The following is a 27911-nucleotide window of genomic DNA, read 5'->3' on the forward strand; positions in this document are numbered from 1 at the left end:
TAGGAAAATGTGAAGTAGTGAAAAATGAGGACTGTCTCAGCTTCATTTTGGTGCTAAATATTTTTAGAAAAGTGTTGACCATAAGCTATGAGGCTCACAGTGATCTTGTCTAAATAGCTGGAGAGACTTTAGGAATGAAAGCACAGTGAAGACACAAAGAAGCTATAGGAAAAAGTAATTGTTAATTGACAAGCCTACAAAATTTGCTCACCTAGCGCTCAGTGTTGCAGAGGAAGTGAAGTATATCTTCTCTGTAACTAATCCAGTTTTTCTCATGAGTCCCCATCCACTGGGCATACAAAGATAAAACAACAGATTCAATCCGATCTGAGGCAAAACCTTAAAACTGTGTTCTCAGGTAACATTCACTCTAAGTAAAAATGGCTGCCTTTCAGATTTCCCAGGTCCTACCTCCCTCCCCAGCTCTCCTCTATGACTACATTTGCCAGGGGAAAGGAGGGCCTGGAAGCCATGTAATTTCTGTCCTCTGATTTCTCTGACCTCAGAATGCTGAAGTTGGCACCTGGCGTCCTTGTGATCTGGCCCCGAGGGACCCTCCCAGGGCCTGGGGAATGTTTCACTGAGGACTCAGCCCCACTCAGGGCTCACAAGGGTACCCTCTCTGGAATAACCACATAATTTATGTGTGCCAGTTGTACCATATATTATATGGTTATTTCAGAGAGTACCAGTGACAGAGGGTACCAACTGCAGAGAAGCCTAGGACAGCAGGTGAAAGCCGGGCTGCCCTAGGCAAACCAGCGTGCAGCCCCCTGCAGAGGAATCGCTGCCACACACTCTGCCCAGGCTTTGGCCCAGGTGCTCACTTTACAACTTCACTTTAAGCAGAACATCTAATATGGAAACAAAGGGGCTTGGTGAGCAGCCAGGCATGGTGGCATGCATCTACCATCCCAGCTACTTGAAAGGCAGAGATAGGAGGATCAACAACAGCCTGGACAACATAGGAGAACTTGTCTCTTAAAAACAAAAACAAAAACAAAAAAGGGCCAGGCACAGTGGCTCACACCTGTAATCCCAGCATTTTGGGAGGCTGAGGCGGGTGGATCACCTGAGGTCGGAAGTTCGAGACCAGCCTGGCCAACATGGAGAAGCCCCTGTCTCTACTAAAAATACAAAAAATTAGCTGGGCATAGTGGTACATGCCTGTAATCCCAGCTACTCAGGAGGCTGAGGCAGGAGAATCACTTGAACCCAGGAGGCAGAGGTTGCGGTGAGCCAAGATCACGCCATTGCACTCCAGCCTGGGCAACAAGAGCAAAACTCCATCTCAAAAAAAAACAAAAAACAAAAAAAAATTATCTTGCTATAACCAGTAATTACAAAGAAAAAAATTTTAAAACACCAAAAGCTTGGAAAGCAGACCACAAGCCCGCTGCCTGGCCAGCCAATCTACCCAAATTACTAATTTATCTCAAAACCTGTTGTCTTTGTGGTTTCCTCAACTTATCATGATATTTCTAAAGTCCCGTCTTCAAAAGCTATCCACGAAGCAAGATTTGGGGTTGGCAAGAGCGAATATAAAAACTGACCTCAGCCTGGCGCTGTGGCTCACGCCTGTAATCCCAGCACTTTGGGAGGCCAAGGCGGGCAGATCACAAGGTCAGGAGATCAAGACCATCCTGGCCAACATGGTGAAACCCCATCTCTACGAAAAATACAAAAATTAGCCAGGCGTGGTGGCGCATGCCTGTAATCCTGCTACTTGGGAGGCTGAGGCAGAAGAATCGCTTGAACCCGGGAGGCGGAGGTTGCAGTGAGCCAAGATCATACCACTGCACTCCAGCCTGGTGACAGAGCGAGACTCAGTCTCAAAAAGAAAAAAAAAAAAAAAAATGACCTCTAACTTCCTCATCTCCTTTCCTCTCCTGGTTCTTTTCCCAACACCTAAGACTAAAAGACATAAGGCTGTCTCCCCTTCCTTCAACCATGGAGTGTCAAGGCTCCTGACCAAGCTGTCACCACTGGAAGCAGCATGTTCTCAACAGGAGAAATCTAAGCACTGAGTATTCTAATCTTCATTCTTATTGTGTTAAAGGAGGAGCTAAAGACATTTTTTAAATCCCTTCAAGGGAATGTCTGACTTTAGAAGGCTCTTATTATTTTATAGGAAAGACCCTATTGTCAATGTCAAAATTGAGTATGAAGGTCAAACTTTTCTCCTGCAATAGTCCTATTCTGCCCAAAACAGATGGATGCTTTAGACTAACAAGAGAGATGGTAACCTATTCAAAAGAAGAACTTTCCCAAAAAAAACCATCTTGATTAGTACAGCTTTTAAATACATTTGCTATGGTTTGAATGTGTCTCCCAAAAAGCATGTGTTGGAAACTTAATCCCCAACACAACAGGGTTGGGGGGTGTGGCCTAATGGGAGGTGGTTAGATCATGAGGGCTCCACCCTCTGAATGGATTAATGCCGATGATAAAAGGGTTTGAGGCTATGAGTCCAGCCTCTTGCTCTCTCACTCTTTTTGGCTCTTCCACCATGGGATGACATAGCAAGAAGGACCTCACCAAGTGATGACCCCTCCATCTTAGACTTCCCAGCCCCCAGAACCATGAGCCAATAAATTTCTGTTGCATATTAATTACTCAGTCTCCAGTATTCTGTTGCAGTAGCACAAAATAGGCTAAGACAATATTATAATCCTATTGCCACTGCTCTTTAACTTTGTACAGCAGCTCATCTGAACAAATGCATGATGCTAAGTCACAGGATACAACTTACTGGGCATCCACCCTCCCCCAGGCAATATGTTGTGTACTTTACATGAATTATACTAAAACCTTACAAAAACCCTAAAGAAAATGGTTTTCTGTTTTCATTTTACAAATAAGAAAAGAAGCTTAAAGATATTAAGTAATGATGCCAACGTCAGAGATCTAACATGTGGTGGAGATGAATTTGGCCCAATATTTACTGCCGTACTCTCGGACCCAAGCTCTTTCCATTACTCCAGTTTCTCAAGCAATCCAGGGTAGAGAGTTTAGTTATGACGTGCCTCACATCACCCCTCTCCCGGCCAAAAAAGTCGCTATTATCTCTGCAAAGTATAGAAATGTATAAAATTAGATGTGCCGTTGTGCATAAAGACAGAAGTTGTTTCTGTCAAACTGAGTATGTAATCATTGTTTGACTAATGTAAATCAATTTTGGCTTCTTTCTTCCAAGGAATAATACAGTATAAAATAGAGCATGTGGGGTATTACAAAGAAGATATGTACTTTCTATAATTCATGGCAGAAATGCATGAAGCAATTGAGGGGGAGGGCAGATGGAGGAAGGGGAGGAAGAGACAGTGACAAAAAGCTGAGCAAGAAAAGGTACAGGAGGTACGAGTGCATGCAACCAACAATGAGGAGAAACACTTGACCTTAACTAAAATGAAAAAAAAATGGGCTGGGCATGGTGACTCACACCTGTAATCCCAGCACTTTGGGAAGCCGAGATGGGTGGATCACTTAAGGACAGGAATTTGAGGCCAGCCTGGCCAACATGGTGAATGTCATCCCTAGCCTGAATGACAGAGTCAGACTCCATGTCAAAATAAAAAAAGAAAAGAAAGACTCCAGTTTATATGTAAGCCTAGCAAACTTTCCCATGTGCCAAAACTCACCACCCTCTACTCCACCAACGTCATCACCAACCCCCATTTCACACCCAGGCGGTGACTGAGAAAATCTCCGACTTGTATGAAGCATTATGATGTCCTGGTGCCAAATGTCATTATTACCCTTGAAAGACAGAGCACTGGCCAGGGAGATCAACGTCACAGGATGAGCAAAAGCCAAAGTAACTTGGTTGCCCCGAAAATCAAAAATGGTCCTTTCATCTTTATACCTTCAACTCCTCTCAATCTTTTGGTGACTTAACCAGGCAGTGCTAGGAAAACCAAATTTAGAGGCTGAAAGTAGGAAACCTGGGAATGTACAGTGTGATCGTTTGCCTTTGCTTCAAACTATGGGACAATTTGACTAGGAAGATTGCAAACTGCTGAACATCATGTATGAAAATAAAAACTAGTGTTTAGTTACCTTGAGAAAAAAGGAATATGGACCACCCAAGCCAATCATGTGTCAAAGACTTGAGAAAAACCAGGAGTTTTACAGTTATTGCTCACAGAGGAAATTTAAAGACATCGTTTTATTTATTTATTTTTGTATTTTGAGACAGAGTTGTGTTCTTATTGCCCAGACTGGAGTGCAATGGTGGGATCTCGGCTCACCGCAACCTCCACCTCCTGGGTTCAAGCAATTCTCCTGCTTTAGCCTGCCTTAGCCTCCTGAGTAGCTGGGATTACAAGCATGCGCCACCATGCTCAGCTAATTTTGTATTTTTAGCAGAGATGGAGTTTCTCCATGTTGGTCAGGCTGGTCTCGAACTCCCAACCTCAAGTGATCTGCCTGCCTCGGCCTCCCAAAGTGTTGGGATTACAGGTGTGAGCCACCGCACCTGGCCAAAGACATCATTTTAAAGAAAACTAGGAACACCTGTATACTGTGGCAGACACTAACTCAGATGACCCCAGAGCCCCCTCAGCCTCAAGAGTTTTACGGTTTTATGGCAACATGCACACTTACCCTTGGAAAGTGTGCATTGTGGGTCTGTGTGGGCCTGGGTAGAGATAGTAGAGAAGGATTTCAAAGTCATCCCTCCTGCATCCATGCTTTTGCTCAGCATCAGCTAAGTATCTTATTCTAAGCAGAGATCACTCGTTTTGACACTTTCAGATATCACCAGATGCCATATTAGTCCAATAATTAAGTGCTCCTCAAAGACTAATCATGCCCATGTGGCTAAAAGTATACCCTAGTTGGCCAGGCACAGTGGCTCACACCTGTAATCCCAGCACTTTGGGGAGCCAAGGCAGGTGAATCACTTGAAGCCAGGAGTTCAAGAGCAGCCTGGCCAATATGGTGAGACCCAGTATCTACCAAAAAATACAAAAATTAGCCAGGCACAGTGGCACGTGCCTGTAGTCCCAGCTACTTGGGAGGCTGAGGCACAAGAATCGCTTGAACCTGGGAGGCGGAGGTTGCAGTGAGCTGAGACTGAGACTCTGCACTCCAGCCTGGGCAACAGAGCAAGACCCTGTCTCAAAAAAAAAAAAAAAAAAAAAAAAAGGAATACCCTAATTGCATAATTCCTTTGAAGGAATCATCAAAATTCACATTCTTGATTACAAACAGTTTTCCAATTTCAACACAAAACATTCTTGGAAACTTTGTTACAGGGCTGATGTATTAAAGAGGATTATATATTCCCAAAGGCATAATGCTGTAATTGGATATTTTTTTTACGAATCAAGGCTAACACCAAATAAATAACAGGCATATATGAGCAATAACAAGAGATAAAACCAAAGATACATCTACAAATTCCCATGATGAAGCTTAGAGATTTTATATTTAGTCATAAATATTAGCATTGGAAACCACATAAGAGATCTTCTAGGAGCTGTCCCCAACACATTCCCTCCAAGGGACCACACCATTATCTCCTGGGAAGCGTCAAAAAGAGCACAGATTTTGGGACCTGGCACAGTGACTCACGCCTATAATCCTAGCACTTTGGAAGCTGCAGTGGGCAGATTTCCTGAGCCCAGGAGTTTGAGACCAGCCTGGGCAACATAGTGAGACCCTGTCTCTATTTAAAAAGTAAAATACAGCCAGGCTCGGTAGCTCACGCCTGTAATCCCAGCACCTTGGGATTACAGAATATCTAGGTTTCTAGAACCGCCGAGGTGGGCGGTTCACATGAGGTCTGGAGTTCGAGACCAGCCTGGTCAACATGGTGAAACCCTGTCTCTACTAAAGACACAAAAATTAGCCAGGTGTGGTGGGCACCTGTAATCCCAGCTACTCGGGAGGCTGAGGCAGAAGAACTGCTTGAACCTGGGAGGTGGAGGTTCCAGTGAGCCAAGATCGCACCACTGCACTCCAACCTGGGCAACAAGAGCAAGACTCTGTCTCAAAAAAAAAAAAAAAAAAAAAGTAAAATAAAAATTAAAAATAAAAAACAACACAAGTTCCCAGGCCTCATTCCTATTGGTATGGGTAGGAAACAAAATGCTGTCTCTTTTAATTTTTCCAGGTGATTCACATGTACATTTAGATTTGGGAATGCTAGATTGGTTATGTGAATTGTTCACAGTTACATGACTAGTATTAGAGCTGGATCTCAAACCCAGATATTCTGACTTCCAAATCAATGCTCTTTCCACATCAGAGTGCCTGCTATACAGAAATCCCAAATATGCTGCTTATATAAAGGTCTGAATATCCTAAACATTATAGTCCTAGAATTCATTAAAATGTGCAACCAAATAGAAATATTTAGCTATCAAAAAGATATATTAAAATATTTTAACTAATTCCACATGCATTTTTTATTATAAAAGAATTTTCAGGATGATAAACAAGATAACCAAGGTCTAAGCAAGCTCTTCAAAGGAAAGTTGCACTGCTCCTTTAAATTTTGATAAACTTCCTTGTAGCATATAGAAGTACTTAAAATCATTCATTAAGGCCAGACACAGTGACTCACACCTGTAATACCAGCACTTTGGGAGGCCGAGGCGAGTAGAATACCTGAGGTCAGGAGTTCAAGACCAGCCTGACCAACATGGCAAAACTCCATCTCTACCAAAAATACAAAAATTAACCAGGCACAGTGACACACATCTGTAATCCCAGCTACTCTGGAGGCTGAGGCAGGAGAACCACTTGAACCCAGGAGGCAGAGGTTGCAGTGAGCCGAGATCACAACACTGCACCTCACCTTGGGCAACGGAGTGAGATTCAGTCTCAAAAGAAAAAAAAATTATTCATTAATCATTCTTTTCAAAAATAGCCCTCCAGAGTCTGGGCAACATAGGAAGACTTATCTCTACAAAAACTAAATGTGAGGCTGGGCACAGTGGCTCACGCCTGTAATCCCAGCACTTTGGCAGGATGAAGCAGGTGGATCACCTGTGGTCAGGAGTTCAAGATCATCCTGGCTAACATGGTGAAATCCCGTCTCTACTAAAAATACAAAAAATTAGCCGGGCGCAGTGGCAGGTGCCTGTAGTTCCAGCTACTCAGGAGGCTGAGGCAGGAGAATGGCGTGAACCGAAGAGTTTGCAGTGAGTGGAGATTGTGCCACTGCACCGGGTGATAGAGTGAGACTTCGTCTCAAAAAAAAAAAAAAATTGAAAAACTAGCCGGGCGTGGTAGCAGGTACCTGTAATCCCAGCTACTCGGGAGGCTGAGGCAGGAGAATCACTTGAACCCAGGAGGCAAAGATTGCAGTGAGCCAAGATAGCACCACTGCACTCCAGCCTAGGTGACAGAGTAAGATTCAGTCTCGGGAAAAAAAAAAAAAAAAAAAAACTAAATTTGAAAAATTAACTAGGCATCGTGGTACGTACCTGTAGTCCCAGGTACTCGGGAGGCTGAAGTGGGAGGATCACTTGGGCCTAGGAGGTGTAGGCTGCAGTGAGCTGAGATCGTGTCACTGTACTCTAGCCTGGGCAACAGAGCAAGACACTCTCTTAAAAAAAAAAAAAAAAAAAAAAAAGCCAGGCGCAGCGGCTCATGCCTGTAATCCCAGCACTTTGGGAGGCCAAGGCAGGCAGATCATGAGGTCAGAAGATTGATACCAGCCTGGCCAACATGGTGAAACCTGTCTCTACTAAAAATACAAAAATTATCTGAGTGTGGTGGCACATGCCTATAATCCCAGCTACTCGGGAGGCTGAGGCAAGAGAATCACTTGAACCCAGGAGGCAGAGGTTGCAGTGAGCCAAGATCACACCACTGCACTCCAGCCTGGGCAACAGAGCAACACTCCATCTCAAAAACAAAAAAACAAAAGTTGCCCTGCAGGAGGTCCACATTAAGCATTTTACTTACAGGACCCTCTTGAATCTGATTCTCTTATTCATCTTCTTGTCTTTGCTCTTCCTAGCTTTTTCTTTCCATCCCCCACCAAGGCATCCCTCCCACTCCCATATTCCCAAAGTGTTGAGGAGAAAGGAAGTCCCAGAGAGCATGATGGAAAGGCCAGCTAATGGGAAGGCCGCTACTGATTCCTCTTTCATGACCCTGCTACTTAGGACCTAGTGTTTAATGCAGCTCCGTGGGTTCTTTAAAAACAAACCAAATAAGCATAAAAGCTATTTTATTACCTTTTTTCCCCTTCCCATGATCACTCATGCCCCACTGTAGAACTGAAGAGAGCCCCTTAGCAGGGCGCCTGACCTCGGCTTTTGGTTCAGTGCTGCTGATGACTCCAGGAGGACCACCTGGAATCAGCTACAGCCCCAGAGAGGAGTTTCCAACCCTCCTCGGAGCGAGGCTCACTGATGTGCACCTCCACCCCTGCTAAAGCCACTGCAGGGCAGCTCCTTGCCCCCCAAGGACTTCCACATCACCTGACAGGGCCTTGTTGCCTCCTGGGGTCTTCCCTGCCACTGCCACCAGATAACGAGAGGCTGGGCACAGATGCAGGTGCACTGGCTCACTGGCTAGTGGTGCGGATGCTGTCACTGGCTCTAGTTTTCCCAGTGGCTGTCCAAGGAACAAAATAACATGACCCAGAGTGCTGGGGCAAACTTTGATCAATCAAAGACAGGAAGGAGACAGGGAGTAACTGAAAAATATTTTCTTATTCATTCCTCCCCATCCGAGACATGTTTCCTTTCCAGAGACTTCTGATGACTATGCTTCCTGGTGAAACTGCCATCTACATGCTCTTTTCTTTTAATATTTTACTCATAATTTATTCATATCTTGCTTAATTTTATTTAGTTTTTAATTTAATTTTTTTTTTTTTTGAGATGGAGTCTTGCTCTGTCACCCAGGCTGGAGGGCAGTGGCGTGATCTCAGCTCACTGCAACCTCCACCTCCCGGGTTCAGGTGACTCTTCTGCCTCAGCCTCCCGAGGAGCTGGGACTACAGGCACGCACCACTACACCTGGCTAATTTTTGTATTTTTAGTAGAGACGGGGTTTCACTGTATTGGCCAGGCTGGTCTCGAACTCCTGACTTCATGATCTGCCCACCTCGGCATCCCAAAGGGCTGAGATTACAGGTGTGAGCCACCACGCCCAGCCAATTTTTTTTTCTTTTTCTGAGACAGAGTCTTACTCTGTCACCCAGGCTAGAGGGCAGTGTCATGATCTTGGCTCACTGCAACCTCTGCCTCCTGGTTCATGCAATTCTCCTGCCTCAGCCGCCTGAGTAGATGGGATTACAGGTGTGCACCAACACTCCCGGACAATTATTGTATTTTTAGTAGAGATGGGGTTTCACCATGTTGGCCAGGCTGGTCTCATACTCCTGACCTCGGGTGATCTACCCACCCCAGCCTCCCAAAGTGCTGGAATTACAGACCTGAGCCACCATACCCGGCCTAATTTTGTTTTTATATAATTTTTTTCAACTTTTTTTTTTTTAAGTTGAAAAACCATTTATTTCACTGGAGAGAAAAAAAGTGATCGAACTCTATAGGTCTAGCCTTTGGACCAAAAAAAGACCCAGGGGCAGTGAGACTCTCACCACGGCCATTCCCAAATCCAACAGCCGCCGGAGGAAGGTAGGAGACAGCACAGCCCCCCACCACAGTTTCTGCACACAATGAGGCCTGCTGGGAGAACAGAACATGAATGGGAAGCTACAGAAGTACTGAAGGACAGAAGAACAGGAAAATGGGCAGGAGAGGAATGGAAAGGAAGAGAAGGTCTCAATTTAGCAAGGTAAATTAAGGTCCACGGTTCCTGAGGGACTGAACGCACCGAGCCGAGAACGTCCCGGAGACTGGGTACCACAAAGGGTGTATTCTCATGCACAACTGCAGCTCGGAATTTCAGCCCACACACATCCCACGGTGAAACTGTGCTATCAAGGCCCCTGATGGCCTCCACTGCATCCTCTGCCCGTTCCATGTGTAAGAAGGCATCATCTTTCACGATGTCACATTCAACGACCGTCCGGACCATACTCCTCAAACTTGGCTGGAAGCTCCTTATTGGTACAGGTGGGACTGATGTTGCCCACATGCAACTTGGTTGAGGTTTTGCTCTTATTCGTGCTGGCTTCCACACTGATGTTTACCCCATAAAGCTTGTGATGGTGCAGGTTGCATATGGCATCTTCCTCTGCCGTTCTGTCTTCTATGTGCACAAAGCCATAATTCTTAATGATGCCACATTCCAACACCTTCCCATACTGCTAGAAGAGTAAGCAAATCTCCCGCCCTGTAGCCTCCCAGGGCAGGTTTCCAATGAACAGCTTCACCATCCTGACCAGAGCCAGCACAGAAATCAGCAGGGTCTCCTCGCGGCGCGGACACTTCTGACAAAATGCTAAAATAGCGGCCAATTTTTTTCAACTTTTATTTTAGAATCAGGATGTCCATGTGCATGATGCTGAAGTTTAGGGTATGAATGATCTCATTACCCAGGTACTGAGAGTAGTACCCAACAGCTTTTCAACCTTTGCCCCCCTCCCTCCTTCTCCCCTCTAGTAGTCCAGTGTCTAATGTTGCCATCTTTATGTCCCTGGGTACCCTATGTTGAGTTACCACTTATAAGAGAGAACATGCGGTATCTGCTCCTGCATTAATTCTAATTTGCTTAGGATAATGGCCTCCAGCTGCAGCTGCAATCATGTTGCTGCAGAGGACAAGATTTTGTTATTTTTTATGGCTGTGTAGTATTCCATGGTGTATATGAAGATTTTCTTTATCCAATCTGCCATTGATGGGCACCTGGATTGATTCCATGTCTTTGCTCTTATGAACAGTGCTATGATGAACATGTGAATGCATTACATCCTTTTTCTTCCTTTCCAGCATCATTTCCCTTTCCCCTCACTCTTGCTTCCCTAGCACTGTACCCATAATGGAGCTCGAACTCCCCTGGCTAAAACAGAGAAAACTGAAGCATCAGTCACAGAGCAGAGGCTCAGTTAAAATAACAAATTAAAAAAAAAAAGAAAAATCAGACTGCCAGCTTTCAAGACACTTTTACTGGAGGGAAAAAAAAAACAAACAAACATATAAATGCCTCTGGATGTTTTTCTTCTAGATTTACTGATTAAAGGGCTTCATCAGTTAAAAAAGGAGTCTGAAGGCAGGGCATGGTGGCTCACACCTGTAATCCCAGCACTGTGGGAGGCTGAGGCAGGCAGATCACTTGAGGTCAGGAGTTCAAGACCAGCCTGGCCAACAGTGTGAAACCCCATCTCTATTAAAAACACAAAAATTAGCTGGGCATTGTGGCACATGCCTGTAGTCCCAGCTACTTGGGAGGCTGAGGCAGGAGAATCGCTTGAACCGGGGAGGCAGAGGTTGCAGTAAGCCAAGATCATCCACTGCACTCCAGCCTGGGCGACAGAGCGAGACTCCATCTCAAAAAAATAAAAAATAATAAAAATAAAGGAGTCTAAGGAATTTGTATTTACATTTTTCGATATAAAGTTCTGGGCTGTGAATTATATGACTGCCTACCAGTTGCACACTTAAATTTTTTCACGGGTCCTCACATGCAACCAAAATATATAGTTATCAATAATTTGATGTCAAATTTAGACACCTGTACTCAGGAAGGTAAAATAAGGTAAATTACCTTAAGGATTAAATATTTATATGCTTATGGAAGCAAAATATTTTGTGATCAATAATTTACTGACGTTTTTATGCCCATCAGGAAGGAAATGAATAACTGCATTTAGGTTTTTTATGCATCACAGTTGTGTTAAATTGATAACATGAGGTTGAACAAAGCGTCTGAAAAGTCAAGAGGTTAAATAAATAAGCACAGTTAATTCTTCTTTTATATATATATATATATATATATATATATATATATACACACCTGTATATATGAAAACAGATACCATTAAGCAAGACATAGATTCTGGCTAGATGCAGTGGCTCATGCCTGTAATCCCAGTACTGTGGGAGGCCAAGGTAGGAGGAATCATTTGAGCCCAGGAGTTCAAGACCAACCTAGGCAACATAGGGAGACCCTGTCTCTACAAAAAAATTTAAAAATGAGCCAGGTGTGGTGGCGCATGCCTGTAGTCCCAGGTACCACCACCCAGGAGGCTGAGGCAGGAGGATTGCTTGAGCACAGAAGGTTGAAACTGCAGTGAGCATTGTTTGCACCATTGCACTCCAAACTGGACAACAGAGCAAGATCCTGTTCCTCTCCCACACTGTACTAGTCCGTTTTCACACTGCTGATAAAGACAAACTCGAGACTGGGTAATTTATAAAGAAAAAGAGGTTTAATAGACTCACAGTTCCACATGGCTGGGGAGGCCTCACAATCATGGTGGAAGGCGAAAGGCATGTCTTATATGGTGGCAGGCAAGAGAATGAGAGCCAAGTGAAAGGGGTGAATGACAGCCGAGAGAAAGGGGAAGCAGACAAGACAGAATGAGAGCCCTTATAAAATCATCAGATCTCGTGAGATTTATTCACTACCATGAGAACAGTCCGGGGGAAACCGCTCCCATGACTCAGTTATCTCCCACTGGGTCTTTCCACAACACATGGGAATTATGGGAGCTACAATCCAAGATGAGATTTGGGTGGAGACACAGCCAAACCATATCACCCACCAAAAAGACATAGTATCTGTCTTCAGATCACATCTCAAAGCTACCACTTCCTTCTCCTCTGCATCTCACCCTAATCCAGGACACCATCATTTCCACTTATTGAATAGAAACTGTGTTTTGCAGCTGGGAGTGGTGGTTCATGCCTGTAATCCCAGCACTTTGGGAGGCCAAGGCGGGTGGATCACTTCAGGTCAGGAGTTCGAGACCAGCCTGGCCAACATGGTGAAGCACCATCTCTACAAAAATACAAAAAATTAGCCAGGCATGGTGGTGCGTGCCTGTAATCCCGGCTACTCGAGAGGCTGAGGCAGGAGAATCATTTGAGCCCGGGAGGCGGAGGTTGCAATGAGCCGAGATCACGCCACTGCACTCCAGCCTGAACAATGGAGTGAGACTTAGTCTCAAAAAAAAAAAAAAAAAAAACAAAAGAAAGAAACTGTGTGTTGTTTCCTTGTTCCTATTCTAATCGGTTCTCCGTGGAGAAGTCAGAGGGATCTTTTTAAATCGTAAATCAGAATCAAACAAAATAAAAATCAGATCATATCACCCCTGCTTTAAACCTCCTGATATTTTCCCAAGGCACTTAGAATATATCCAAACTTCAGCCAGGTGCAGTGGCTTATGCCTGTAATCCCAGCACTTTGGGAGGCCGAGGTGGGTGGATCACAAAGTCAGGAATTCAAGACCAGCCTGGCCAAGATGGTGAAACCCCATCTCTACTAAAAATACAAAAAATTAGCCAGGTGCAGTGGCAGGCACCTGTAATCCCAGCTACTTGTGAGGCTGAGGCAGGAGAACTGCTTGAACTTGGAGGGCGGAGGTTGCAGTGAGCCAAGATGGTGCCACTGCATTCCAGCCTGGGCGACAGAGTGAGACTCTGTCTCAAAAAAAAAAAAAGAATATATCCAAACTTCCCACTCTGATGAAACCCTGATGGCCTGGCTCCTGACTCCCATTCAAATCTCATCTCATGCTGCCTTCTTTCTCTTCCTTCCACCTTCAAACTGCTTCCTCTTCAAGTCTCTGCCTCAAATGTTAGGTCCTCAGAGAGACCTCCCTGATCACTCTGTCTAAAGTCAAAATGTGACAGAACCTGATGGCTAATACCTGTAATCCCAGCACTTTGGGAGGCTGAGGCAGGAGGATCACTTGAGCTCAGGAGTTCAAAACCAGCCTGGGTAACATACTGAGACCATGTCTCTGTGAAAAATTAAAAATTAGCCAGGCATGGTGGCATGCGCCTGTAGTCCTAGCTAATCAGGAGGCTGAGGCAGGAGGACTGCTACAGCCTGGGAGGTCCAGGCTGCAGTGAGCTATGATCATGCCACAGCACTCCAGTCTGGGCAACTGAGCAAGACCCTCTCTCCAAAAACTAATTCATTAATTAATTAATTAAAGTCAAAATGCTCATCCCTATCTGGTGGCATGCTGTATACATATCTCATAAGCTCCATGAGGGCAGAGCCTGTTTTGTTTGCCACTATAACCCCCCACACCTAATCCATTATAGGTTTCTAGATGCCAGTTGTATAAATGAATAAAGAAGAGACTCAGACAGTAGCAAGGGATACATCCTGAGACACCCTCAAATTATCCCATATCACAACCATTATAGCACATGATTTCTTCAAAAAAAATGGAGTCACGTGAACCATTTCACACAGATGCAAACCATCAAGTTAGTCCAATGTTCTACAGTTTAATCTATTTAAATTACTATCTGCTGCCTAATAAACTGCTGTTTTAAAACACTTGACTTTTATCTTCATTTCCATTATCAGTACATGTAGTTGACTTCCTTCTGAGGGGTCATTTTTTTCACTAGTAAGCAAAATTTTTAATATTTCAAGGGAGTTCCAGCATATGCAAAAAGTATATAACACAAAGCTGGTTGAGAAACAGACACTGGTTCTCAACAGTGGGCAAGTGACTCTCTGGCACTCACATTTCTCAAAGGCCAGGGGACTCGAATCTGTGCCCTATAACAATCCAGATAAGGTAGATCAAACTACGACTGTAAAATATGTAAAATAAAATATAAATAAATAAATGGTTCTGGCCAGGCACAGTGGCTCACGCCTGTAATCCCAACACTTTGGGAGGCCGAGGTGGGTGGCTCACCTGAGGTCAGGAGTTCAAGACCAGCCTGGCTAACACAGTGAAACCCCGTCTCTACTAAAAATACAGAAAAATTAGCCCGGCATGGTGGTGGGCGCCTGTAGTCCCAGCTACTCGGGAGGCTGAGGCAAGAGAATGGCGTGAACCTGGGAGGCGGAGCTTGCAGTGAGCTGAGATCACACCACTGCACTCCAGCCTGGGCAACAGAGCAAGACTCCATCTCAAAAAAAAATTATTATTATTATTATTATTTGGGCCAGGTGCAGTGGCTCACACCTGTAATCCCAGCCCTTTGGGAGGCCAAGGCAGGTGGATCACCTGAGGTCAGGAGTTTGAGACCAGCCTGGCCAACATGGGGAAACCCTGTCTCTTCTAAAAATACAAAAATTAGATGGGCATGGTGGCGTGTGCCTGTAATCCCAACTACTCAGGAGGTTGAGGCAGGAGAATCGCTTGAACCCAGGAGGCAGAAGTTGTAGTGAGCTGAGATAACGCCACTGCACTCCAGCCTGGATGACAGAGTGAGACTCCATCCCCCCAAAAATAATAATTATTATTTATTTAAATAAAAATGGGGTGTCTATTTTAAACAAAGTATCTGATTGGAGCAGATATATATAAAATCTATTGTTCAGTTATGACCTTCATCTTCTTTTTTTTTTTTTTGAGACAGGTTCTCACTCTGTTGCCCAGGCTAGGGTGCAGTAGCGCAATCTCGACTCACTGCAACCTCCACCTACCAGGCTTAAGCAATCCTCCCACCGCAGCCTCCAGAGTAGCTGGGACTACAGGCAAGTGCCACCATGCCTGGCTAATTTTTGTATTTTCTGTATAGCCCAGGTTTTGCCATATTGTCCAGGCTGGTCTCAAACTCCTGAGCTCAAGCAATCTGCCTGCCTTGACCTCCCAAAGTGCTGGGACTACAGGTGTGAGCCATTGCGCCTAGCCATGACCTTCATTTTTGTGTCCAACTTTGTTACTGCCAAACACTCTAATTAAGCCCATTTCTTTGCTACTTCCCAAAAAGTCTTAAATCTGGCACACTATAAATGACAATTACCTACTATCTGCATTCAATGCACAGTTTCCAAAATTAAGCTAATCTCTGGAGAAAAAAACTAGTAAGAATCAATATGAAATGGATGAGATCAGCAGAAATCTCCACCCATGAGAATGGGTCATAGATATATCACTCACGAAGCCTTAGGAGATACCCAGTACAAGATGACCAGGGGTGGCAGTATAAGGAAATCAATCAAGGTTGCTGTCCCATCAATGGTGACATAATCATCTTGGACTGTACTTGTTCTGTTTCTGTGCTTCTCCAACACAGAAGGGACCTGGCAAATGGTGACCTTCCAAAGAGACATTCTAGAACTGACTGTTGAGATGCAACTAAAAGAACAGATATCAAGATTCCAAAGTAACCATGAGGACATAGAGACCAGAGACCTCTGCAGAAAGAAGCTGGCTGTGGTCTGCAAAATGCCAGGTGCTGGGAAGCTGTCCCATATGACTACCCAGAGCAGAGATGCAGCTTCCTAGGAAAAGAAACTATAAAAGCAACAAGTCCAGCAAGGAAATATCAAATGCCAGGAAACCACCCCAGAATAAAAAAAGTTCACTTGCATCACCTGCCAGACCCACCCAAAGACACCAGCTCCAACCACCTGCCAGGTTCAGAGGACATAAAGCCACCCAGCCAATTAAGAAATGTCCTGTCTCCTTCATTCTCCTCCCTGTCCTCACTGCAACTCTGACAGGCTCCAGAAAGCAGCTGGACAGGGAAGGAGAAGAGGAACCAGGAAAGGGTATAGAGCAGAAAGACCATGGCAGCCTTCCAGCGGGGAAGGGGTCTGAGCTGGGAAATGCAAAAAGATACAACTGGTGGCCAGGTGCAGTAGCTCATGCCTGTAATCCCAGCACTTTGGGAGGCCGAAGTGGGTGGATGACTTGAGGTCAGGAATTCAAAACCAGCCTGGCCAGCATGGTGAAACCCCGTCTCTACTAAAAATACAAAAATTGGCCAGGTGTGGTGACACACGCCTGTAGTCCCAGCTACTTGGGAGGCTGAGGCATGAGAATTGCTCTAACACAGGAGGCAGCAGTTGCAATGAGCCAATATCACACCACTGCACTCCAGCCTGGGTGACAAGGCATGATCCTATCTAAAAAAAAAAAAAAAAAAAAAAAAAAGAATACTTAGTGTCCCTTTGGTGCCTGGCACCCAGTAGCTATCAATTAATGACAGTGATCATTATTACTGCTCCTTTGTTAGAGACAAAGGAAGCTAATGAGGCTTTCTCATTTCTTGGATGGTCCATTGCTCAAGTGTTTACTATAATTCTAAGCTCACTAAGCAACCTCATGATTCTAATGCCATTTTCTGTCTAACCTGATCATCAGGACTAGGTGCCCTGAACAATAAACATCAGTACTCCTGTTTCCATGAAAAGACACCAACAAATTTTTTTTTGTTATAAGCACGAATCTCCTATGTAGGTCAATGCCATTCAGTTCATTAAAGTTTTACTGATTCTTGGTGAACTGAAAAAACTGACTAGACATTGAAGAATGAGGACTGCAGCAGAGGTCTGACTCTTGAGAGGCTCTGTCTGAACAGTCAGGCTCCCTCCTGGGTGTGCCTCTCTTTTTAATTATACGTGATCACATGAAGGCACTGAGAAATCCTGAAGGGTGCTCTGAAACAAAGGAAGCATCAACTAGGTCTGCTGTCAGTTGTTCTAAATGTATTTCATTACAAGTCTCTGGGAATTCGTCATCCATAGATGGTGTACGTAGAGACACTTCATCACTCGGGTGACCTTTTCAACCAGAACACCTGCTCTCTACCACATTGGGTCGTGGAGGACTACAATGGTGATTCTAGGCCAGGCGTGGTGGCTCAAGCCGGTAATCCCAGCACTTTGGGAGGCCGAGCTGGGTGGATCACGAGGTCAGGAGATCAAGACCATCGTGGTTAACACGGTAAAACCCTGTCTCTACTAAAAATACAAAAAATTAGCCAGGCATGGTAGGGGGGTACCTGTAGTCCCAGCTACTCGGGAGACTGAGACAGGAGAATGGTGTGAACCCAGGAGGCGGAGCTTGCAGTGAGCCGAGATGGCGCCACTGCACTCCAGCCTGGGCGACAGAGCGAGACTCCAACTCAAAGGAAAAAAAAAAAACTTTATTCTTTTCCTCCTCACTTCAATAAACTAGTCTAAAAAAAAAAACTCCTTCAGTGGTGGCTAGAGAATTGTTAATGTAGCTAAATCCTTGCATTTCTCAAAGACTCAAACCAGACACAGTATTCGCATATTTCATTGCTTAAAGTCTTTAACTAGTACCTCCAGAAATGTGTTTATATTCAGAAAATGATTCATCTCTAGGAAGAAGGAAAAACAAGGAGGTTACAAAGGTAACAAACAAAATTTAAAATGTAAAATGTTTGCAAAAGCTTCCAGGCCACATAATCCTGTGAGTTTCCTTTATCCTTAATTAGGTCAGCTTTTGATACTTCCATCATTTTTTCAGCATTTTCTTTTTCAATCCTGCTGCCCCAGAATCCCATTTGCAGTTTTAATTGACCTACTTAATTGGGATTTGGAACACTCAGACAGAAGACTGTGTTTTCTTCATTCTGTTTTGCTCAATAGACTTTATAAATAAATTGAATTTCTAATTCTGTTTGTTAAAAACCAGGCACCTTAGGCAATTCCAAGACCCAAATATTCAGGTTTAATTATGGTCATGAGTGTCCATTCAAATATGGTCTAGGCCAGGCACAGTGGCTCACACCTGTAATCCCAATACTTTGGGAAGGTGAGGCAGAGAGACTGCTTGAGCCCAGGAGGTCAGGACCAGCCTGGACAACATTATAAGACCCCCATCTCTACAAAAAAAATTTTTTTTTAATTAGCCAGGTATGGCAGCAAGCACCTGTAGTCCCAGCTACTCAGGAAGCTGAGGCAGGACAAAAGGCTATTCTAACTTCAGTGACTCCTCAACACCATCCTATGATGTGATGGAAAGTCTTAAACCAACATTTGAGCCCAGGAGTTGGAGGATGGAGTGAGCTATGATCATGCCACTGCACTCCAGCCTGGGCGACAGAGTGAGATCCTGTCTCCAAAACAAACAAAAAACAAATATGGTCTAGGTGAAGGAGCACACAGTCAGGAGTCAGTACACCTTGGTTCTCCACTGGTGTACTGCAATGGTACTAACCACTGCAATTTTGGCACATCCCTAACACTCCTGAGCCTCAGTCTCTCACCTTTACAAAAAAGAAGGTAGACTCTCGGGTTTAGAATGGGTCTCTCTATTCATAAAGACTCTAAGTCTCGGCAGGGCATGGTGGCTCACACATGTAATCCCAGCACTTTGGGAGGCCAAGGCAGGTGGATCACTTGAGGTCAGGAGTTCAAGACCAGCCTGGCCAACATGGTGAAACCCTGTCTCTTCTAAAAACACAAAAATTAGCCAGGCATGGTGGCACACTCCTATAATCCCAGCTACTCAGGAGGCTGAGGCAGGAGAATCGCCTGAATCTGGGAGGCGGAGGTTTCAGTGAGCTGAGATCACGCCACTGTACTCCAGCCTGGGTGACAAAGACTCCATCTTAAAAAAAAGACTCTAAGTCTCTAAGAATATTTTCTGAGCACCTACCATGTACAAAGCAGTGTGCTATATACAGTGGGTGGGAGGAGGAACAAAGATGAATTGATGTTGCTCTATCATGAACTCTACACTGCACTAGGGAAGAGAAGGTCATACAGTACAAGACCAAATGCCATAGCTACCTTATTTATCTCCTGTATTCCTCATGATTGGCACTGTGCCTGATATATAGTAGATAATTAAATGACATAAAGGAGATATAAAATCCTCTGTGGGCATTGAGAGAAGAGGGCTTCATCTGATGGAGAGGAATCAGGAATGGTTTCTAGGTGTTATATCTGAGTTTATTTTTTTTTTTTTTTTGAGACAGAGTCTCACTCTGTCACCCAGGCTGGAGTGCAGTGACACAATCTCGGCTCACTGCAACTTTCTCCTCCCAGGTTTAATTAAGCAATTCTTGTGCCTCAGCCTACCGAGTAGCTGGGATTACAGGCACCCACCACCACACCTGGCAAATTTTTGTATTTTTAGTAGAAGCGGGGTTTCACCGTGTTAACCAGGCTGGTCTCAAACTCCTGACCTCAGGTGATCCACCCACCCCAGCCTCGCAAAGTGCTGGGATTACAGGCATGAGCCACCACGTCTGGCCTGAGTTGACTTTTAAAAGGTGGCTTTAACTCTAGGGACTGACTCCTCAACACCATCCTATGATGTGATGGAAAAATCTTAAGCCAACATTGAAGGTTCTCCAAGCTCTAGTCCCAATATGTCCTTCAATCTTTATCTTTCCCTTACCCAGAACTAAGCTATAGCCATCCACTCTGCTTGCTGTACCTCAGATATTACTTGTAATTGTTTTCCTCCATGCTTCCATTCATGCTGTTCTTCATACTGAAATATCCTCCAATCTCAACGTTATCCAATCCCAATATCCTTCAAGGCCCACTTCAAATTCAAATTTCTTACTTTTTAAAGGACGGGTTATGAAGCCTTTCTTTTTTTTTTTTTTTTTTTTTTTTGAGACAGGGTCTCACTCTGCCTCCCAGGCTGGAGTGCAGTGGTGCAATCTCAGCTCACTGCAACCTCCACCTCCCAAGTTCAAGTGATTCTCTTGCCTCAGCCTCCCGAGTAGCTGGGATTATAGGCATGATGCACGACCACGCCCAGCTATTTTTAGTATTTTTAGTACAGACGGGGTTTCACCATGTTGGCCAGGCTGGTCTTGAACTCCTGACCTCAGGTGATCCGCTCGCCTGGGCCTCCCAAAGTGCTGGGATTACAGGCATGAGCCACTGTGCCCGGCCTATGAAGCCTTTCTTGATCCCTCCAATAGTAAGTACTCTCTCCTGTCTTAGAAATCCCACAGAGACTTGTTGGTTTTTCTCTCGTGGTACACATACCATTTACCCCTGCGTTACAGTTGGGTCATACCTTTTTCTCAAGATAATAATCTTTGACATCAGAAACTATATTATTCATCTATATTGCCAAATAAATGGAAGGTATTCAGTAGATTATTCTGACAAGACAAATACGAAAAGGACAATGTAGGACATAGAACTATACAAACAATGGTGCTAAGTTAGGAGTATTTGTGACTTATGCCTCAAATGGGGACTATTCCAGTTTGACTTTTGAACATAAGGTTTAGTTGCTAGAATCAGAGGGGTTAAGCTTGGAAGGTAGATTGGAGTCAGATTACACAGAGCCTTGAATGCCCAGGTAATAAACAGCAGAGATTCAGTTCTCCATGAGAGTCACTGATAGTTTTGGGCACTGGAGAGTAACAGGATCTGAGGTATGGAAGGTCAAACCAGAAGTCTCCTTGGAATTTGGTTGGAGATAAGTCCATCCCAGACAGAAAAACCAACTCTTAAGTGTGCTGACAAAATTAAGTGCATGGACTCTGCAGATCTGTGAGTCCCAAAACAGTCACCAAGTTAAAGACTGTTTTGTAGGCTTCCTGGCAACCAGACATTTATGTTCCCACTTCAGTAAAAGGAGACAGACCCACACCAAAGCAGTTATTACTAAATTTCCAAACTGGTGAAAAAAAGAAGATTCTATATGCTTCCAGAAAAGGGAGAGAGGAGCAAAAAAGTACACTACACACAAACGATGTGTATGTGTGTGTGTGTGTGTACACATACATGTACATACATACAGATTGAGTATCCCTTAACAGAAATGCTTGGGACCAGGAGTTTTTCCGATTTTGGATTTTTTTTTAATTTGGAACACCTGAATGATACCATTGAGAATCCCAAATATGAAATTCTGAAATCCGAAATGTTCCAATAAGCACTTCCTTTGAACATCATGTTGGTGCTCAAAAAGTTTTGGATTTGGGGGCATTTCAGATTTCAAATTTTTCAGATTTAGGATGCTCAATCTGTATATGTATATATAAATTACAGTATGTGTATGTGTGTATGTATGTATATACATGTGTACATGTATATATGTGTGTATATATGTGTATATATGTGCATGTGTATGTGTGTATATGTGTATGTATATATGTGTGTATATGCATATATGCATGTATGTAGATGTATGTATATGTGGGTACATACGTATATGCATATGCGTATGTATGCATAAATGTGTATGTATATGTGTGTGTGTATATGTATATATATGTATATGTGTATGCATGTGTTTATGTATGTGTATGTGTGTACAACTTGTTGTTTCCCTGGAGTAGCATCACATATTCTTAAATAAATTTCTACTACAGATGGCCAGGTGCGATGGCTCACACCTGTAATCCCAGCACTTTGGGAGGCCAAGGCAGGCAGATCACAAGGTCAGCAGTTTGAGACCAGCCTAGCCAACATGGTGAAACTCTGTCTCTACTAAAAACATTGAAATTAGCCAGGTGTGGTGGCGGGCACCTGTAGTCCCAGCTACTCGGGAGGCTGAGACAGGAGAATCGCTTGAACCCGGGAGGCGGAGGTTGCAGTGAGCCGAGACTGCACCACTGCACTCCAGCCTGGGTGACAGAGTGAGACTCCGTCTCAATAATAATAATAATAATAATAATAATAATTTCCACTACAGATTTCTAACAATAACATAAACAATGTAGAGTAGTGTTATATGTAACGTTCTATCTGTAACTTAGTTTTGAGGTTTATCAAATTTACATGCTCACAGCTCTAGTTCATTTTCATCATTGCATAGTATTCCGCTGAATTTATATATTATACTTCATTTAATCATTTTTCTGTTACTGGAATTTAGGTTACTTTAAAAGCTTTACTTATGAGGAACAATGCTATAATGAACAATCCACGTATATATGTGAGATTTCATGCAGTTATAAATTTAGTAGTGGAATTATTAAGTATGAATTCACATTTACTAGACATTGCCAAACCAATATCTAAAGTGGTTGTACCACGGTCAACATTTAAAACACTTCAACATTTAAAATACTTTTTTAAAAGTTTTAAATATTTTAAAAAACTTTAACACAAATGTATATATATGTCTAAATAACATTGTTACACAAACACACACACACACACACACACACACACACACGTCATGATTCCCTCGAGTATCAGGGAGGGAAATGGGATCAGTCAGGGAGGGGCTGTATGAGGGAGGGGCTCATACAGATTTTCAATTATACATGTAATATTTTATGCCTTAAGCTATGTGATAGATACATAAATGCCCATTATATTATCTATATTTTTTGTGTATGTAACGGAAATCTTTCTAGAAGCTTCTGTTAAAATTTGGGAAATTAAACTCAACATTTAACTTTGCTTCATCTCAAAGCACAACTAAAAGATCATAATCCCTTATCCAACCCTTCAGAGATATACGTGTTAGAGAATTCAGAAGCCACCACGCCCAACCAGGCTTGTTTCTTTTTTGTATCTGCTAAATGCTCAGGCCTTCCACGGAGCAAATGCAAAGGAAATCAGGGGTGTCAAAGTGTTTTCAAGGGGAGCTCCACCATCACTTTTCAGTGGCAAAATGTAACTCAGCTTTGGAGTAAGACCACAGCAAACAAAGGGAGAAAGGCGAAAGCCCTGCTTACCATAGAAGAGGAATGCTTTGGTCATGGGATGATGCAGGTAGGTCCGGTTGATGGTGAAGAAACAAGCGTCTGCTCCACATTGGCCTAACCTCCCAGTCTCCCCCGTCAGTGGGGACCACCAGAGCATAATGGGGTAGCTGTCCAATTCCCATTTACTTTTCCTGTTGAAGGTCAATCCTTCTTTCTTAAGAAACGAATTAAGATGCGTAGGTGCTTCCTCCATTTTTGTATGTCCATCTTGCAAACTAGAACTTTTAAACTCCTTCCTTTCAAACTTCCCCAGCTCAACCATGACCTAAAAGAGAAGACAATTATTACCAGAGTCAAACTGTTTGATTTCCTTTTGCACATCTCTCATTCATCTTGATGATTTAGCCCCCGACTCATTTTCAATTGCTGCTGTAACAAATTACCACAAACAATAATTTAAAATAACACAAATTTAAGCTAGGTGCACTGGCTTACACTTGTAATATCAGCACATCGGTGGGGGGCCAAGGTGGGAGGATCGCTTGAGGCCAGGAGATTGAGACCAGCCTGGCCAACATGGTGAAACCCCGACTCTACTAAAAAATACAAAAATTAGTCAGGCATGGTGGCAGCACATGCCTGCAATCCAGCTACCTGGGAGGCTGAGTCAGGAGAATTGAATCACTTGAACTCGGGAGGCAGAGGTTGCAGTGAGCCAAGATTGCACCACTGCACTTGAGCCTCGGCAACAGAGCAAAGCTCCATGTCAAAAAAAAGAAAAGAAAAAAAAATTGGCCAGGCATGGTGATGCATGCCTGTAATCCCAGATACTCAGGAGGCTGAGGCAGAAGGATTGCTTGAGCCCAGTAGTTAGAGGTTGTAGTGAACTATGATTGCACCAATGGACTCCAGCCTGGGCAACAGAGCAAGACCTTGTCTCAAAAACCAATCAATCAATCAATCAATCACAAATTTGTTATTGCACAGTTCTGAAGTCAGAAGTCTGCAATGGGTCCCACTGGGCTAAGACCCAGGGGTCAGCAGGGCTGCATTCCTCCCTGAAGACTCTAGGACAGAAGCCTCTTTCTTGCTTCTCTTTTAGAGCCACCACCATTCTTGACTCATGGCCTCCTTCCTCCTCTTCAAAGCCAGCAATACGGCCTCTCTCTGACTCTTCTGATGTCATCTCTTCTCTCTGACCATGTCAGGAAAGGCTCTCCATCTTTAAGAACTCATGTGATTACATGGGGCCCACATGAATAATTTGGGATAATCCCCCCATCTCAAAGTGGGTCACATTGATCCCATCTGCAAAGTCCCTTTTGCCACCTAAAGTAACATATTCACAGGTTTCAGGGATCAGGGAGTGGACACAGCCTCCAAATATCAACCAACAAGAATGGCCAACGATTCTACTAAACACTTAGAACAAATACATTTCCTCTCCATTTTATAAGTTTATAGGATATCCAGAAATAGTTTTGCCTCTTTTTTTTTTTTTTTTGAGACGGAGTCTCGCACTGTCACCTGAGCTGGAGTGCAGTGGTGCGATCTCGGCTCACTGCAACCTCCGCCTCCCAGGTTCAAGCGATTCTCCTGCCTCAGCCTCCCAAGTAGCTGGGATTACAGGCACCAGCCACCATACCCAGGTAATTTTTTGTATTTTTAGTAGAGACGGGGTTTCACTATGTTGACTAGGCTGGTCTCAAACTCCTGACCTCGTGATCTGCCTGCCTCAGCCTCCCAAAGTGCTAGGATTACAGGCGTGAGCCACCGCGCCTGGCCAGTTTTGCCACTTAATGAAACCTATGACAGGAAAATTACCTGACTACTACTAGAGAATGCACTCTAGGGAAAATAAATTATAAATTACCAACTGGTTTCTTTTTTATTACAATTAAAGTAGTCATAACATGAGTTTTATGTTTCTAGTAACACTCACTATAGCATTGAGATGGTGAAATAATACCTAATGTCAAAATTCCTTAGAGTCTACATTACCAACATAGTAGACCATGAGTACTCGGCTTCCGCTCACTCCCACTTACAACCACGTTTTTAAATTTATTCCAGGATAGTCTAAGTCTGGGTCACTGGTCAGCTTGGACATCAGTAACAATCATCTGGAGGGCAGGGTGAGTGTAGCAGAAACTCCAGAAGTGCTGCCTTTTCATCAAATTTTAAGATTTAGTATTGTGCTGAGCACAGCGGCATACACCTACAGTCCCAGCTACTCAGGAGGCTGAGACCAGAGGATCACTTGAGTCCAGAAGTTCAAGGCTGCAGTGCGGTATGACTGCACCACTGTACTGCAGCCTGAGCAGAAAAGGGAGACTCCATCTCGACAGAAAAAAACAAGATTTGATACCAATGTAATTGATATGGCACTAATTATAGAAATATGCTGGAGAAAGTGTTGATCTGCTCCATATGTAACTGAAAGTTTAGTAGTCAGACTATGAAACAAATAAAGCATTAAAGCAGTTAAAGTAAGGCACATTTACATTTCTATGTGTTAACTGCTCCACCAGTCAGCCATGGAGGCCACTCCCTGTGCAGCCCTCCAGTCCTGCTTTTAGCAGCCAACAGTGTTACCTCTTTTATGTGCTAGCTGCTCCTGGTGTTAGATGAAGGCCACTGATCATTGATGCATTGCATGGAGTCTGTAACTCCCTGGGGAGGGCCCGTGACTTTCATTAGATTCTCAAATGTATCCAAGGCCAAAAAAAAAAAAAAAAAAAAACCACTGAGTGAAAGCCAAGTAGCACTCCAGAAGGAGTAAGAAATTATATTGGCTTTAAAAAGTCATGGATCACCTGAGACGCCAAAGTCAACACTAGAGCAGCAGAGCCATCACTGAAAACTAAAGTCTGCCTGTTGCCAATAGCTCTCTCAGCATGTTTATGATGGAACAATGTGGCTCTCCCCAGTAGTTTGATCCACGGGAGATGACTTGTAGCCACAAACTATCTTTTCATCTGACTTTCTTCCCCTGCAAATGTACAACCAGTCACTTAAAAGAAAGGCTTTTAGAAAGCCATAGGATACAACTCCAAAGGTAAAATTTATTCCACATTTCAGATCAATATCTACTATGTGAGTTATAAGTTCATTTCCAAATAATAGGGATGCTTTTAAGGAGAGATTCTTCTTCTGCCAAACAACTTATTTTTTTTATTTTTTTTATTTTTTATTTTTTTTGAGACAAAGTCTCTCTCCGTCGCCCAGGCTAGAGTGCAATGGCGCGATCTCAGCCTACTGCAGCCTCCTCTTCCCGGGTTCAAGTGATTCTCCTGCCTCAGCCTCCCGAGTAGCTGGGATTACAAATGCGGGCCACCACGCCCCGCTAATTTTTTTGTGTTTTTAGTACAGACAGGGTTTCATCATGTTGACCCAAACAGCTTTTTAAAAGACATTACCTTTGGATGTCACTACCAGATTGTAGGAAATATGGCAGAATAAAGGAATGCATTAAATAAAACCATAAGCAGCCAATCCCACACTCTAGAAAAGTTAAAATGATAAATGACCCAGTTTTAACAAGTCCATGACATGGAATAAAAGGTGGGGCAGAAAAGCCTTTTTTTTTTTTCTTTTTTTTTTTTTTTTGAGACAGTCTCGCTCTGTCACCAGGCTGGAGTGCAGTGGTACAATCTCGGTTCACTGCAACCTCCACCTCCCAGGTTCAAGTGATTCTCCTGCCTCAGCCTCCCAAGTAGCTGGGACTACAGGCATGCACCACCACGCCCAGATAGTTTTTTTGTATTTTTAGTAGAGACAGGGTTTCACCATGTTGGCCAGGATGGTCTCGATCTTGTGACCTCGTGATCCACCAACCTCGGCCTCCTAAAGTGCTGGGATTACAGGCCTGAGCCACCGTGCCCAGCCAAACCTTTTAAGAGTGAAAAAAACAAAAACACAGAACTTGAGACTCACCAACCAAATGCAATGTATAGGTTTGTTTATCCCAAATTCAAACCAACTCGGGCCAGACATGGTGGCTCACACCTGTACTCCCAGCATTTTGGGAAGCCCAGGTGGGTGGATCACCTGAGGTCAGGAGTTCAAGACCAGCCTGGCCAATATAGTGAAACCTCATCTCTTCTAAAAATACAAAAAATTAGCTGGGCATGGTGGCATGCCCCGTCTCTCCTAAAAATACAAAAATTAGCTGGGCGTGGTGGCATACACCTGTAATCTCAGCTACTTGGGAGGATGAGGCAGGAGGATCACTTGAACCCAGGAGGTGGAGGTTGCAGTGAGCCAAGAACATGCCACTGCACACCAGCCTGGGCAACAGAGAAAGACTCCGTCTCAAAAAAACCCCAACTCATTATGAAAATTCTTTTTTTTTTTTGAGACAACTGGGAAAAATTTAACATGGCCTATCATACAGAGAATATTCAGTAATTATTAATTTTATTGGGTGTGATAGTAGCAATATGGTTACATTATATTTTTCAAAGTTCCTAGCTCCAAAGTGAGAGAATCATATTAACATATATC

The 27911-nt window shown here is 43.8% G+C and overlaps 1 protein-coding gene and 1 pseudogene across 2 annotated transcripts in view; both read right to left on the reverse strand.

Moving 5' to 3' along the window:
- The window catches only part of FUT10 (fucosyltransferase 10), a 106059-nt gene that overhangs the window by 61305 nt on the left and 16843 nt on the right, over positions 1-27911 (reverse strand). The window contains exons 1-2 of one of the 2 annotated variants that reach the window (XM_030817081.1): positions 26001-26097; positions 23436-23730 (exon numbers count right to left, since the gene is read on the reverse strand). In XM_030817081.1, coding sequence (XP_030672941.1) covers positions 23436-23727 — 292 coding nt within the window. In that variant the 5' untranslated portion in view covers positions 23728-23730; positions 26001-26097. Of the gene's footprint in view, positions 1-23435; positions 23731-26000; positions 26098-27911 lie in introns of those variants that run through there. The other variant, XM_003269561.3, reaches the window with a different exon arrangement.
- On the reverse strand, positions 9876-10309 carry LOC100590539 (annotated as a pseudogene).

This window comes from Nomascus leucogenys, chromosome 8 (assembly GCF_006542625.1).
Source record: "Nomascus leucogenys isolate Asia chromosome 8, Asia_NLE_v1, whole genome shotgun sequence".
Classification (NCBI taxonomy): Eukaryota; Metazoa; Chordata; class Mammalia; order Primates; family Hylobatidae; genus Nomascus; species Nomascus leucogenys.